Genomic DNA, 17,609 nt, shown 5'->3' with positions numbered 1-17,609 from the left:
CGAAGAGTTAACAATTTGTCTGTATTGTGTTTGTCACACAGTGATCTCACTTTATGTACCATGAAGATACAGGAAACAATGGATAACAATAACTGTCACTCCTCAGTATGGGAATTCTTGATAGGGCACACCAAAATCCACACCAGGGATATAAACCATGACCTTTAGGTCTCGTGGTCAACCCCTAACCATTAAAATAACTCGGTCGATGTCCAATAATGTTCAATCAATTTGTGGTACAGTCTGAGGATTATTCAATATCATAGTAACATTTTTTCTACTGCTGACATGAATGAATCACACAAGCAACTACTTCTCAACAAAACCCCGGGGAAATCAAAATGTGAGTCACTTGTAAGCTGACAATCGTAGTTCGAAACAAGAGAGGTTGTATTCATCACAGGTTAAACAAATTCCAAAAAGAAACCCTTTAACAACTAAGTCATCTATATTTTTTTTTAAATAAAACTCAAACTTACTTTAACCAGGATATTTTATGATGTTGAACTGAACTATGCTTCGATTTCATGTATTTAAGTCTAGCTGAAAGTAAACGACAATGATCTTCCAATTTTCTAAAATAAATTATTTTTAAAAATAATCAGTATAAGGTTGTGAAGATTGTTGAGTTTAGATTGATATCATAAATGGATCGATGTTAGACCACCAATGAAAACCTGGGAGGATCGGATGGTCATTTCGTCCTAGTGTGGGTCTCCCCAGATGTGAGTATTCACGAACTCGTACGCAGGTTCGAGTCCCAGGGTTCTAGTGAGAAGCCGTAACCAGTGGAATTCAACTATGTCTATTGTGAGAGAGTTACACACTAAGCACAATATTAGAGGGTCGCACAATATCATGGATTGGTTGAAGTTAGATATTAACACCCTTGAGTGGTGGCTCAGTGGTCTCAGCGTTAAGCGTTCGCTCACTAGCCCAATAGGTCCTGGGGTTAGGACTCGAAAACTTTAAGTCTTTTGATGAGTCCTTAACCATAATAAGATCACTGGGTACATATTACAAAAGTCAATCACTTAAGTCTGACGTTAATTCCTTGAAGGAGTTGTAAGTGTGACTGATACTTCCCAACTTCTAATAATAGTAATAATATCCTAACTAAACTCATTCTGTCAAAGAAAACTCAAATATACGTACAACCACTCAACACTTCAATCCATTTCATTAAAACATTCATTTTACCTACTTTTGTTTTTCTTCCCAGAATGAATTCATTTCATTTAGTTGACATTTCAATTGTTCATTTTCATGTTGAATACTTGACCACTAAAAAGAAATCAGTGGAGAAGTGTCATGAACTTGTCAAACAAAAGTATTATTCACTTGGTTACAAAATGTTTCCCTTTTACTTTATTTTATAAAGTTATGATATGAAGGGGTATAGCAAATGGTTGTTGCAGTGTGGAAGTGCCGGGCATTGATCCCAGGCTCTCTGGCATGCTAAGTGAGTGCTCTACCACTGAGCTTAAAGCATATATCGTTTTAGTGAATATATAACATTTCGCAGATGACCTAGCTCGTCTATCCTATACTCAATAGCAAATGTATGTGAAAATAGCCAGTTTAGCTACAGTCTTTAAAGTGATTAGCCTCAGCATATACAAGAGAAAAGGCAACATTCTCAAATATAACGCGGAGACCACTAGTACAATCACATTTGATGGAGAAACTCTGGAACAGGTAGAATCTTTCACGTATCTGGGAAGCATCATAGATGAACAAGGAGGATCCGATGCAGAGCAAAGACATATATGGACACATATGGAACTCAAAACAGCTGTCTGTCAACCAATATCAAAGTCACAATCTTCAATATGAACAATTTTCTACACAAGATACTGAATGTTCGTTGGCCAGACACCGTCAGGAACAACCAACTATGAGAGAGAACAAGTCGGCTTCCAACTAAAGAGTAAATTGAAAAAAGATGCTGGAGGTGCATAGGACACACATTACAGAAATCAACAAAATGAATTACGTGACAAGCCCTAATTTGGAATCCTGAAAAGAAACGGAAAAGAAAAAAGCTAAAGAACATATTCCGTCAGGAATTGGAGGTAGGCATTAAAAGAATGAATATCACTTGGCTATGACTAAAAGGGAGAGCTGTGGATAGAGTTATTTGAAGGATCCTACTGGGCGTCCTATGCTCCACAAAGGAGTAACAGACATAAATAAATAAGTAACAATATTTCTCAACTAGAATCAACATCACGTACATTCAACACCATTTTGAAAGGAGGAATTTAATAATCAAGATATTAAATCATGTTAAACATGAGAACAAATTGTCAGTTTCTCAGGTTGAGCAGATCGCCCAAGTGAGATAAATGACAATGAACAAATGACTGAAGCAAAGATTGAAAACTCCGTCCTCTACATAGTTAGACGCAAATTGAAAATAAACAGCAGATGTTTACTATGGTAATATCGATCAACAAGGACTGACTTTCAACCTTGTAATATGAACAATGTAGTTATCTTGTAAATGATGACTTATTCTAAACTCAGCTGTTTTTCTTTATTTGAATAAAACACTATCTAATAATCATCAGTAGTATAAGTCAGTTATATAGTTGAAATCAATTGGAGCTAGACCATCATAGAAAACCTGGAAACACTGGACGGCCGTGTCGTCCTATTGTGGGACTCCTCAGCAGTGTACATCCACGATCCCTCCTTGCAAGATTCCAACTCAGGATCTATCAGTCTCGTGCGAGAGCGATTAACCTTTAGACCACTGAGACAAAACGGCCATCCAGTGCTTCCAGGTTTTCCATGGTAGTTTAGCTTTAATTGACTCATGATTTCAACTATAAAATTATTAAAATCTTCACAAAATCCCCCTTCTTCCGGATTTACTTTCAAGAGTTTTTTACGACTCCATTTTTTCACAATTTAATGATCTTTAAGAATCGGTATATGGAGAATTAATTTCACGATTAAACTATTCAGTTTAAAGAATGAAACTTCATCAAAAGTATTTAGCCGAGCTACTTATATTCTCTCCATCATGTCGACATGAATTATATTTTAATTGACTCAAAGTATGTACGGCTAACAACAATCTAAGTAGTCAAATCATAACCTCTCTTAATTGACTGCTAGTTGAGATGAACTTCAGTCTATGTGAGAGCGAGAATCTGCCTTAACTGTACAGGTTTCAACTATTCTGTCCTAGTGAATCTCAACATTTTTTTTAACTGCTGAATACAATAATAACTACCGGCTAACTTTAGCGGTGAGACCATAATTGAAGGACGACCTTTCAAAGACGCTAAAGTAACCTTGAGAGTGTTCACCTAATAACTAGGATCAATTATAGGTTATAAACCAGTGTGAGAAATTAGAATTATGATTTACAGTTAATGATTATGGTTAAGAATTAGATTTAGGGTTTTTCATCACGAACTGACATCAACTATAATGCCAAAATTCTATTTAACCATAATAGATGAGTGAATTTTGCGCCAAAATCCAAGACCTGTTATCTTATACCTGATTAGTACATCCATAAATTATAGTCTTGCCACTTTAGCTACTAGATGTTAGATTCACATTATCCAGATATTCATTTATTTTGTTCATATGTTGAATATCAAGTTTATCACATTTGAAAAGAAACAAAACTAAATTATATGATATTCTTTAGTGAAAGATTAATATGAACAGGTCTAAGTAGCTAAGTGGATAATATAATGGCGTTTAAAGCGAACAGTGCTGGGTTCGAGTGCCAGAGTGAACATGAACTCCGAGATGCAGGTACATCCAGATGACGAGTCCCAAATAGGACGAAATGGTGTGCATCCTAGATTCCACTGCTAGCCACTATCCATCTTTGCTTATAAAGCTTATGATTTTAGGCAATATCAAGGCAGTCCGCATAGGATGCACATATGTCAACAAGAGATTGATCAAGTTGCAGTCCAAAATAACAATGGGAAAATACATGTAAACAACAGCAAAGTGAAAGACTTGAAGTAACCTTCTTAAAAAGTGAAATCCAAAAGGGTATGTAACGTAAAACTCAGCAAAATACAGTATATTAGATAATAATCAAATTTATTTTACCTTCGATAAAAAATCATTATTGAACTTATCTAAAATATAAAAGAAAGAGCATTAGTCATTAACGAATAAATATTACTAACAGAAGGGGGTTTTTGTGGATATTGCAGTAATTTCAATAGTTGAGATCATGAGTCAACTGCAGCTAGACAACCATGGAAAATTTTGAAGCACTCGACGACCGTTTCGTCTTATTATGGGACTCCTCAGCAGTACGCATCCACGATCCTGCCTCGTGCGATTCGAACCCAGGAGATATCAGTGTCACGCGAGAGCGCTTAACCTCTAGACCACTGAAACGCGCGAGTGTGAAATGTATTGTGGTGAACAAGAAGACGATTGGGGTCATCTGAATGTACTTGACAAATAAATTACAGACTATCTCAGTAAAATTTGACAACCATACAGTAAACAGTTAATTTACAAAATTACAATCAATTGTCTCAATCTTGACTATTCTTTCTGCAAATATCAGTTCATCGTATCCAATTATTATTATTGTTCATGCATTTTTGTACCAATCGTTTCTCGTTCCCCTTCTCTCCTTACCGATTTTCTACTGAAATACACTCAATGTCCGACCATTGGTATATACTACTTGATTTCTGTGAATCTGTCACTGAGCTAACTAATGATATGCTTATCAGTAAGAGTAGCTTTGAATTAGCTTTAAAACCTTGATGGTCTTTGATAAAGTAGTATCTATTCTTCCCCTACCTGTTCAATCTAGAACACTATGATCGATCTCCGTTATATGCATAATGTATATCAAAAATATATAGTTTATATACAAGCAGAGCAGATAGCATGGAATCATGAAGTGGGCTAATAACAGTCATACAGAATTGACAAATCAAGTTACCATTCATATAGTCTTCTTTGAATGTAATAGGTCTTACTTCGGTTAACATTATACTCAAATCAGAGAGAACAAATTCAGTTACTGAGTGAAAAAAAGCAACCAGAAATTTAAATTCACTTAGTATTATTTGTTTGAATCTTCCCATTGATGTATTAGGACTGCAACTGGTCAGTCTCTTATTGGCATATGTGCATACTGTGCGTATTGCCTCGATAAAGCTTAAATTCACAAGCATGGTAAGCAAAAATGGGTTCGAGTCCCAGAGTGAACATCAACTATGAGATGCAGGTACATCTAGATGACGAGTCCTAAATAGGACGAAATGACGCGCGTCCTGGATTCCACTGTCAGTCACTATCCATCAATGCTAATCAGAAATTTATCTTGACTCATCATACACTGAGCTATGTAGTTCATCTATCAAATAGAAATACTTTTATTGACATATATTGACTGTAGAGGTTTTTGTTAAAAATCATTTCGTTTTACATATTTTATCACCAACTGATCTTAGTTGAACATTCATGAGAAACGAAGAAGCACTGGATAGCTACTTTTTCATAGTATTGAACTATTCATCAATTTTCATGCACAAACCAAAAGCAAGTTGAATCTAAGATCTTCAAATCCGATAGCAGGCGTCCAATCTCCAGTTCTTATTTTTGTCATTTATTTAAACACATAAATATTGGTACAAAAGGGCACCAGTTATATATGCGCCACACAAAACTCATTTGATTTGTGTGAGGGCTGTGATACTGCACGGGTGCCCAAACCGAAACAGGTGGTTTTCTTAGTGGAGCCTTTGACCTAAAGGTGTGATCTACAAGGCAATGGAGTATAGTAAGGAGATGTAGTCCCACGGTAGTCGGTGACCAACGATTGACGCATACGCTATTTGTTCCCTCAGGATGCCGGAACTCATGTGCACTATTGGTTTGGAATCAGAGTTTTCCAACTCCCATAGGTGGACTTTCCATGTCCACCAACCCGGTTGAAACATCGGACATTCGCTTTTCGTCCTCTCAACTTCGTGAACAACACCCTGGGCGTGAGAAGGCAGAGATTAGGATTTCCGTGACAGAGGCTGTGTACGCGTGGCCATGTGAAAGCATTTCGGCCGTACCAGGGCATTTGGGGGTAAATTTCCAGTTCACTGAGAATACTATCAAAAATCATTTATAATTAAGCACATAAACCACTGGATAACAGTTCAATGGTCAAAAGTTTAAGTGATCATCACAAACCCTTGAGGATTTGGTTTAGACTCCTGGTGGGGTCGTTGATATATACTGCTGAGGAGTCACATACTCGGACAAAATATCTGGTTTCTGGTTTCAATGTGTGTTTAACAAAGATCAATCTGTTACGTAATCCATAATATCCCTAATTTGGTGAGCACCATGTTGATACATGTAGGAATACGACAATTTAACTTTAAAGATAAACATGTAGACAGATAGTTTGAACGACTGATAGATGCTGAAATTAGAAAAATGAAAATAAAGATCAAACGTGCTTTTTTTTAAATGTTTCCTCTTTGCACATAGTATAATAAAAAAACGGTAGGGAACGTAAAAGCCCATCAACACATACTTGATTGACTATCGTCTGAACTGCCTAATCGACCGGTATATTTTGATTCAATCAGAGATTCGTTACGCCTGTAGAATTAGTAAGGTTAAATAATGTCAATAGGAAATGTGAATTTAATTGAGGGTCAGTTGGCAAAATCATTTTTAATTCATTCAATTTGTTAAAATTACTTAATCAGAAGAGTTGGAAAACCCTCATTTGAAACCGATGGTGTACATGAGCTGCAGGATCCTAAGGAAACAAATGACGTATGAACCTATTGTTAGTCATCGGCTACCATGGGACTGCATTTCCTAACGTTACTCCTCTGCCTTGTGAATTAGACCTACAGATCAAAAGCTCGAGATGTGTTCCCCTAAGAAAACCACCTGCTTCGGTTTGCGAAACCGGATAATATCACAGCTCTCACACAAATCATTGATAACTACTACTGGCCTAATTGTTATTGTGTGGCACATATGTATTTGGTGCCTCCTTGTACCAATACTTGAGTGTTCAAATGAATCAACAAATCGTCAGTCATTAAAATCACTATGCACTATCTTACAATTCTTAACACATACAGAAAACAAGAACTATGTAATCTATACTTTATTCACTTGTACCCATTAATCTAGAATACGCTGTCTATCAGTTTATGCATACAAAGAACACTAATCTATTTTCAATATATATTTTGTAGAGCAACTGTAACATCGTGGTCCATGTATTTTTTTCTTAATACTAATTCTTTCCATTGCTTTTCATAAGATGATGGTTGGAGGTGGTCAACAGGAAACCCTGGCCCAGGGTTTCGTGCTATTTGGCACTCATCAGCAAGGTGTACCTGTAATCTTAAGGGAACTGGTACTCCCTAGACTAGTGGTCACATTGTAACTTAATCGATAGCATTCGATTTGCACTAACAAGGATTTGACATACATGACATTGATCATCACCCAGTGATCAATCAATTGTGATTACACTTCAGCCCTACAGGAGGTCGGTCGCGGCCCGGATAGCCTAGTGGTAACGTCTCTGACTGTGAAGCTGGGTGACAAGGGATCGAATACGTCATGGAGCACCAGTTCCCTCAAGATTACAGGTACACCTTGCTGACGAATGCCACGTAGCACGAAATCCAGATCCAGGGTTTCCTGTTGACCACCTCCAACCACCATCTTATCTCAACATAATGCACACTGTATCGAGACACCTAGACTAGTGGCCACATTGCAACTTGATCGATAGCAATCGATCTGCACCCAGCGATCAACCGATTGTGATTACATTTCATATTATCAATAGGTTGGGAAGCATACAACGAATTGATTCTCAGTATATAGTTATGAAGATTATTTAGTTTCAGTGAAATCATAAACTAATCAATGTAAGACGATCATTGAAAACCTGAAAACACTAGACAACTATTTCATTCAAGATTAGTAATCATCAGCACTGTTAATCCATCACCTTTCATTCGGGGATCAAATCAAAGACCTTTGATCTCTCGCGAACACTTAATACATATATATAGAAACAATTTACCTCATGTATTTTGCACCATGACTTTTGTTATGATTAGTTACACATTCATTAATCAATGAAGATTCACTTGATGATGAATAATCTGAATGAGATTTAATTAAAGTTTCATTTGGATTAACTTTTTCATTGGATTGATTATTAGTATCAGTAATCTTGATTGGCTAAAAATATAAATAAAATGGTATATGTGTTGCTAAGTGAATAGTTATAACCATATTGTCATATCTAGAGCTTTGATTGTTGCTGTGCTGCGTACTACTAGACTACTTGAACGATCGACCCCTCAACGTCACAAGAAAGAAGATAGAAGACTAGTAAGTAGGAATGTTATTCCCAAAACAGTGTCAAATATCGTGCGAAAATCTCATGTATTTATAGTTTTTGGATGAAAACAAATCATCATCTCGGACAGCCAATACGTACATGGAGGATCCATCCTATTCACTCAATAGGGAAGCTACACGTCGACATTCTGGAATCTTCCTCTAGCGGTGATTGGATGAAATGTCTATGGCTCTTTCCTGGGCTTCTTAAGGCTTCCTTGAGTTTGTCAACGAGTCATCCTTACACATATGAACAATTGTTGGATTACAATAGGCTTAATAAATGTATTGTGGCGTAGATACCATGGTGTTTTTACTATGATAGTCTGTTTATAGGAACTTTCGTCCTATTAGAACGAACAGTTGGACAAAAAATTGGGCACCGAGTATAAAGAAGTCATCAGCGGTTGAAATTTGAATAATTTCAACATTTAGTCCATCAAACTTGTCTGGACTTCTTCAGGATGATGATTTAGATTATTACCCTGAAGAAGCTCAGACAAGTTTGTTAGACGAAACGTTGGAATAATGTAAATTTCCATCACAGAGATTATTTCGAATATAATTTTCACGTATAATGATAATCTGTTTATTCAAATGGTTTGTCGAAAGTTCCCACGTAAAATTCAAGGAATTCTTATCTTCTTTACAGATTCATTGATCATAAAATCATATACTACTATTCTGTCTAATATCTGTATGAACTAAGTTATTAGGACTGTTTCAAAGTAACTAAACAAACAAATAATTAAGGTAGGTTTGAACATCCCTTAGACTGAGTCCAGTCTACGCAAAATACTTTGAATGCGTTGGTTAGACACTATCAGCAATATTCTACTGTGGGAGAGAACAAATCAGATTCCATCCAGTGGAGGAAGAAATCAGGAAGAAGCGATGGAAGTGGATAAGAAACACATTGCGGAAACCACCCAACTGCGTCACAAAACAAGCCCTCACATGGAATCCTGAAGGCCAAAGGAGAAGAGGAAGACCAATGAACATATAACATCGAGAAATGGAGACAGACATGAGAAGAATGAATAAGAATTGGATAGAACTAGAAAGGAAAGCGCAGCCAGGACAGAGTGTGTTGGAGAATGTTGGTCGGCGGCCTATGCTTCATTGAGAGTAACAGGCGTAAGAGGTAAGAAGAATATACTATCTAATGGAAGTTTATAAATATTCAGTAGATTATTCGAACCACCATTATTATTCAGTAGTATACTTGAAAACAGATAAAATTTCACGAAAATCAGTAGTTACATCACTTACTTGATTTAGCTTTGTACATATTTTATCACTCGGAATATTTCGCTTGCTCTTCTCTGTCAATTCTAAGTAGAAAAACACAATGAAGAGAATCTCTAACATCCGGTTAATGATAACCTACCCTCAAATGAACAATTGTCTGTATTATCTTGTACATTCGGATCAATTAATTCACCATATAAATAAATGTAGGCTTGTAATTGTTTTTGTAAATAATCATAGTTGGAACATTTATGACCGATGGGATGATGAAGATCGCCTTCCAAATCGTTCGACTCCTAGAAATGTCAATAAGAATAACAATATAAATGGGACGAATTCACTAAACTTTCTTTCAAGACCTGTAATAATATTATCAAAATATAAGAATCTCTTACTTACTTACTTACTTACTTACGCCTGTTACCCCTCGTCGAGGAGCATAGGCCGCACACCAGTATTCTCCATCCAACTCTGTTCTGGGCAATCCTTTCCAGTTCTTTCCAGTTAACATTCATCCTTTTCATATCTGATTCTATTTCCAAACGCAATGTATTCTTTGACCTTTCTCTTTTCCTCTTCCCTTCCGGATTCCAAGTTAGGGCTTGCCTCGCGGTGCGAAATTGGTGATTTCCTTAATGTATGTCCGATCCAGTTCCAACGTCATTTCCTAATTCCCTCTTCAGCTGGAAGCTTGTTTGTTCTCTCCCATAAAACGCTGTTGCTGATAGTATCCGGCCAGTGAATGTTGAGTATTTTGAGTAAACAACTATTTATAAATACTTGTACCTTCTTGACGATGGATGTAGTAGTTCTCCACGTTTCAGCTCCATACAGTAGGACTGACTGTCTTGACGTCCGTATTGAAGATTCTCACTTTGAAGTTAGTTGACAGTTGTTTTGAGTTCCATATGTTCTTCAATTGTAGGAATGCTGCCCTTGCTTTGCCAATCCTCGCCTTTACATCTGCATCCGATCCTCCTTGTTTATCAACGATGCTTCCCAGTTACGTGAATGTTTCCACATCTTCCAGAGTTTCACCATCAAGTGTGATTGGGTATCTGTTATTCATAGCTATCATCACAGATTTATTTCAGACACCTAACGTTTGAGAAACAGGAAGCAATGGATAGGTATTTCGTTCTAGTATGAGACTCCTCAGTAGGGTATACCAATGAGCCATGAGTTCGACTCTTAACGTAATCTGTTTCCCAGAAGAATGAAAAAATTATTTTTTGAAGACCACGCTAGGATTTTGAAAATACATTATAGGTATTTGTTTTCCATTCCAGAAAATAAGCGAAAGCACAGTACAGATATTTCGTCCTGTTGAATATGCTTGTCAAGTGACTTTGATGATAGTTTGGTATTGTTTAACCTTCAGTCCAATGAGTTCTAAATCCAATGTTTAATATTCCCAGAATTGAATCAATCCATCAACCCAAATATAATTTTAGTAGTTCAGATCATGGGTCAGTTGAAGCTAGACAACCATGGAAAACCTGGAAACACTGGACGGCCGTTTCGTCCCATTGTTGGACTCCTCAGCAATGCGTTTCCTCGATCCCGCCTCATGAGATTCGAACCCAGGACCTATCAGCTTCAATTGACTCATGATCTCAACTATTAAAATTACTATAATATCCAAAAAAACCCTTCTGCTATCAACCAAATATAATTCTTTATTCACTATAAGCGTGTAGTGTGTGCTAATGTTGTTGACAGATATGGGTAATATGTATCATCAACCGAAAGTGATATGCCTGGAGACAGAAGGTTAAGAAGATTGAAGAGAAGAGAACCAGAACAGAAAGTGAATAATGTGGAAACGAGGTAACAACAAAGTCTGAGACAACTGATGGATATTTTTCAAATGAAGTATTTATTGTATGGTTCTCAGATTTTACTAAGAGATTCTGTAATTTCAACTCCACCTGTAGACCATCCAGGGCTACTGCCGGTCCCAAGACCGGACAAAAGAGGAGGGTTGTGCATTGGGTTACCAACCCCATCCCGTAGAAAACTAACTCGTTAAAAAACACTACCCATTATGTGATTTCGTATTGAAATACATTTAATTGTCCTCGTCTAATGTTCTCATTCACTACAAGCGTACATTGTGTTCGTTGCTAAAGAGTATCATACTTTGAAAAAACAAAATACATAGTCTTCATAAATACTCAAAAGGATATCAATTCAAAATGTAATAATGATTGTTAAAAAAGACGCTATATAAATCTATGATGATTTCGATTTTGATTATTAGCCTGAAGAAGTTCAGACAAGTTAGATAGACGAAACATTGGAATTATTTAAATACTGCAGAGGCTGTTCTGGACTTAACTGGCTGCGCTAGGCAGAAAGCAGAACTGATAAATATTCAAGACTGCTCGTATGGTTTTCGTGTGTCACTGTTCCAATCGATAATTCACTGCTATCTGGTTGGCGGTCTTATCACGTCATACATTAAATGGGCATCCACTCGGCCACAAGTTAGTTGGATGAAATATTGTAATTATTTGAATTTTAATGTCTGAGATTATTTCAAATATAATTATTAACATATAATGAGTGTTTGTTAATCTTGTGAGGCGAGGTCGTGGATGCGCACTGCCACTGAGTAGTCCCATTATAGGACGAAACGGCCGTCCAATGCTTCCAGGTTTTCCCTGATGGTCTAGCTTTAATTGACTCACGCTTTCAAATAATCTTTTTCTATTCTATACTTTTAACTTACATTCGATCTTGTCTTGGACATGGTATATACAGTCAATTGTTCTCGTAAGTCCTATAAGTAGTGAATAATAATAATAATACGAAATATATTGATTATAAGTTAGTTAGTAATAAATAAATCTAACTTATACTAATGTAATGCTATTAATATCAATTATATAATTAAAGACAAATATATATATAGTCGATCTTGAGATATGCATTTGGTGTATATCTGGAATTATGTAACAATGGCTAGTGTTACTAATTAGTTGTTTAAACTGAAATATGGATAGTATGCAAAGATGGATAGTGACTAACATTGGAATCGAAGATGTGCGTTTCGTCCTATTGAGGACTCGTCAGCTGAATGTACCTGCATCTGAGTAGATGTTCACTATGGGTAGCGAACCCAGTCAATGGGGTGGATAACGCGATGGCGTTTGAAGTGAAGGGTACTGGGTTCGAGGCTCAGAGTGAACATCAAGTAATTCTGAGATGCAGGTACATCCAGTTGACGATTCCCAAATGAGACGAAACGCGCATCAAGCTGAATTCCACTGCTAGCCACTATCCATCTTTGTTTACAATGCTTGTGAATTCAGGCTATATCGAGGCAATACGCACAGTATGCACATGTGCCTATTAGAGACTGACCAGTTGCAGTCCTAAACATCAATGGAAGGATTCAAACAAACAATACTAAGTAAACTGAAATATGGATAGTTGGAATGAAGATGTTGACAATTTGAAAGTTGATTCCTTGAATTCTACTCCATTGCACAAGGAAGTGGCTATCAGGGCTCAGTAGCTAAGTGGATAACGCGATAGCGTTTGAAGCGAAAGGTAATGGGTTCGAGTCCCAGAGTAAACATCAATTCTCAGATGCAGGTACATCCGGATGACGAGTCCCAAACAGGACGAAACGGGTATCCTGGATTCCACTGTTAGCCAACATCATATCAGCCTATAATATTATATTATGGTTTAGAAATAGTTCAGCAATGGATAGAATTACTTCTAAAATTGAACTTCCGTAGGAATAAAACCGTTTTTTGGAAGCTGTTGCCTAAGGGGTTTTATTTACACTATTTACATAGATTGAAAATATTTTACCAAAATCTTCTTAGTTTTCGTTATAAATAACATACAACCATATGGATAATGAAACAATCATTAACCAAAACATTGGATGACGGTCTTGATATATCATAAATGGAAAAAATTTGAACGTATTAGTCCTGAATTTACACCTTGTACGAACATTGCGACAGGGATAGTTGAAATGTCCTTAAACTAGGTCGATTCATAATTGTGTTATAGTTAACATATTGATATGTTAAACCAGTCAAGCGTATTAGTTCTGGCCTACATAGGAATTCCGAGATGCTAACGAGTAAGATTTGACTAAACGTCTTGAAAAAGTAGATATATGCTATTGGTTGAATAATAGCTTCCTTTTCTGAAGGAAATAGACAGATATTTACTGGTGAATTGAACAGATATTTTCAACTCCACTTAACAAATTAAAGCCTCTCACTTACTCTAGGTATTTTCAAGCAAGGTGATTAGGCCTGTTATTAATTGAACATAGAATGGAATAAAGTATGTACCGTGCACGATTGCATTGGCGCGCGCTGATCGGCTAATTCTTAACCAATCAGCGCTAGTCAACACTTGGAGTACAGTCTAGAATCTTCTTATTTGAAAACTATAAATATACTAAAGCATTTCTTATTGCACCTCTTACTTCCGTCTACCCTTATTATTTGGAATATAACTTCGTTCCTATTCAACCATGTTATGATTTGGGGTCTTATCGAGTGAATTAGTGTCCAAGACTATTAAGCAATACGAATAGCTAGGTTGTAATAAGAGAAATTTATAACACCTATAAAATAAGAACTTTCTATATCAATAATTGAATTAGACTACTAACAGAACAAAACAATTATATTGTTCAAACTAACTATACTACTTATAAAACCCCCTTTTAAGTAAACTTCATTCACATTCGTCTTGTACAACAAAAAACAACAACCATGTAAACAATCACATAATCATAACAAAATAAACAATCTTGATTCAATGTATTTGTATATTGAATTCAGTATTTTCATAGGTAGGTCCTGAGTTGGAATCTCGCCAGTCGGGATTGTGGATGCGCACTGCCATTGAGGAGTCCCACAATAGGACTAAACGATCGTCCAGTTCTTCCAGATTTTCCATGATAGTCTAGCTTCAATTGACTCATGATCTTAACTATATAAAATTACTAAAATCTCCACAAAACCCCTTCTGATTATTAATATTATTATTATCAGAAGGGGGTTTTGTGGAGATTTCAGGATTTTCATAGTTGAAATCATGAGTCAATTGAAGCTAGACCACTATGGAAAACCTGGAAGCACTTTTATGGGCTCCTTAGCTGACTCAGTGGTATATCGGTTAAGTGCTCTGGCGCGCAACTAGTAGGTCCTGGGTTCAAATCTCGCGAGGCTGGATCGTGGATGCGCACTGCTACTGAGGAGTCCCACAATAGGACTACACGGCCGTCGAGTACTTCCAGGTTTTCTGATAGTAGTCTAGCTTCAATCGACTCATGATTTCAACTATGAAAATAATAATAATAATAATAATAATAATAATAATGACAAATGATAAGAATAAACAAAACAATGAATTCACTATTGAACGTAGATACACAGAGAGTAACTAATTAACAACACTGTAGTATCCATGTCAAAAGCTTACTTTCTAAATTGATTGATTGATAGATACCCCCTTCAGTATAACAAAATATTTACAAATGATGTGAATAACTACATTATTATTATTATTATTAGTAGTAGTAGTAGTGGTGGTAGTAGTAGTAGGAGTAGAAGTAGGAGTAGGAATAGGAGTATTAGTAGTAGGGGTAGTAGTAGTAGTAGCATTACTGCCAAGAATAATAATTTATTCCGTTCAATCAATATTTCTACATATGATATGTTATATGTCACGTGATGTAACTACCTGATAGGTCAATATAGATGTTGATATGTGTATATGTATGTCCTTAGCCTGTATCTATGCATGTATATGTGTGTGTGATTGTTACCTATGTTACACATTTCTTGATTAATTTTACTTAGATCACCTAGAAACTTTTTTTATTGATTTGGTCAAACTGTTTTTTATATTTATATGAAATTAAAGTGATGTAATGATATTTAATTCTGATTGAGATCAGGAATCAACCGATGTTAGACTACTATTGAAAAGCTGAAAGCACTGGATGGCCGTTTCATTCGAGCATAGGACTCCTCAATAGTGCGCATCCACGATACCCCATGCGGGACTCGAACCCGGAAACTTTGGTCTTGCTCGCGAGCGCTTAACATCGAGACCGTTGAGCCGACATCCAATGGTGTTAATGACTAACTTTAACTATATCGTGAAATTGCGCGATCATCTTCCATTGTCTTTGGTTAGTAACTGCCTCACACCCGACGCTCATTAACTCAACTAGTCATGGCTTCTTACTAGAACTCAGAAAATTACTTCTCGAAGCTACTCACTAGTGAACATGTGATAATTTCAGTATAAGGTTATGGAGATTGTCGAGTTTTGATTGAGATCATGAATCGATCAATGTTAGACAACCATTGAAAACCTGAAAGTTTCACACTACGACGTTTTCAATTGTAGCCTAATATTGATCGATTCATGATCTGGATCAAAAATCAACTATAATGTTTATTACATAACCATCATAATTACCATTATTCATCATTGACATTTTCTAATGATATACAATTGGATTATTTCATCATTATTATTTAAACATTCAACATCTATTCCAATTATAAACAACACTATCTAATAGGTATATTATAAACCAATCCCATGTAATAATCACTTGATTTAAGTATCCAACTATAACAATAACATGATCATCCGTTTATAGACTAAACATATTTACCTATTTTTTGAATATTTGGATGATACACATATATATATTTATTTATGTCAAATGATTAGATTCTCTCTCCATTATAAGGTATTCTAATGTGGTGTGCGTTACTTATATCCATATAAGTAGTATATGATGATGATCAGGCAGAAAATGTATTTTGGCAAAAGATCGATAAGGAAAGAACAGGAACAAAGCGCAATCGGTATGAAAGTGTATGGACAATGAAATCAGAGAAAACAGACTGATATTTACAGAAGGAACAGTGAAGTTTGAGACAATCGACTGATAGTTTGAGAATCAACTGTCTACTGTTTGGTTATTAGATTTCAATGAGATATTCAATTGTTCACTACAATATTAGTAAGTAAATCGATCTTACTAAAAGTCAGTCACTATATAAATACCACATTGGTAACGTTACAGACAATGAAACTGATTGACATGGGTCTGAATCCTTCAGGAAACATTAATTTCTTCAAGATTGTAGGTATGCCTTGTCGACTAGAGCTAACTAATATTTCAAGTAGGGTTTATTGCTGACTACCTATATGGTTATCAGATTTTAATGAGATAGACTGTAATTCGTGCTTCGATACATTCGACTGTCCCCACCCGTGTTCTTGTTCATTGTACTAAGTAACTTTTTGTTTTCTTTCAAACTAAAATGGTTGATATGCACAATTGGAGACAATTAATATCATGCTCTACAATTGGTAAGTGGATAGGATATACATTAACGAAATCACCAATGTGTATTACAAGGCAAGCCCTAACTTGGAATCTGGAAAGAAAGCGGTAAAGAGAAAGACCAAAGAACACATTACGTCGGGAAATAGAAACAGATATGAAAAGGATGAATAACAACTGGAAAGAACTGGAAAGGATTGCCGAGGACAGAGTTGGATGGAGAATGCTGGTGAGCGGCCTATGCTCCTCGACGAGGGGTAACAGGCGTAAGTAAGTAAGCAAGTCTACAATTAGTATTCACTTTAGTGATTATCAAAACTTAACTGTAATCTAAAGAAAATTGGTTTTGTTTCAATGGAAATGACCATATATCATCAAATCTATGTATCCTAGTGCTACATAAAGTCTATGATGAACTAAATACACCAATAATTGCTAACTTTGACAAGAGATAATAGAGGTTCACATTTCAACTGAAATATCAATTCTGTTGAAGTTCTATGTGAATTCTTCTGATAAATGACAGCTAGTACAAAATGTAACTTCAGAAACAATTATATATTTGAATGCTTGAGATTGATGCTGTTATATCTCGAAGAGAATTGTG

The 17,609-nt window shown here is 36.0% G+C and overlaps 1 protein-coding gene across 1 annotated transcript in view; it reads right to left on the bottom strand.

Annotated features, from left to right (window-relative positions):
• Smp_175620 (putative rhoptry protein) overlaps nucleotides 1-17,609 on the bottom strand; it is a gene marked incomplete at both ends in the record, with an annotated part of 85,198 nt that overhangs the window by 19,596 nt on the left and 47,993 nt on the right. Inside the window, 3 exons of the mRNA XM_018798562.1 lie at nucleotides 8,072-8,232; nucleotides 9,667-9,728; nucleotides 9,785-9,941. Of these exons, the coding sequence (XP_018653492.1) occupies nucleotides 8,072-8,232; nucleotides 9,667-9,728; nucleotides 9,785-9,941 (380 nt within the window). The remainder of the gene's footprint in view (nucleotides 1-8,071; nucleotides 8,233-9,666; nucleotides 9,729-9,784; nucleotides 9,942-17,609) is intronic.

The sequence above is a fragment of the Schistosoma mansoni genome, chromosome 7 (genome assembly GCF_000237925.1).
Source record: "Schistosoma mansoni strain Puerto Rico chromosome 7, complete genome".
NCBI classification, from domain to species: Eukaryota; Metazoa; Platyhelminthes; class Trematoda; order Strigeidida; family Schistosomatidae; genus Schistosoma; species Schistosoma mansoni.
Note: the sequence above shows the minus strand (reverse complement) of the source record. Positions and strands in the feature narration are given on the sequence as shown.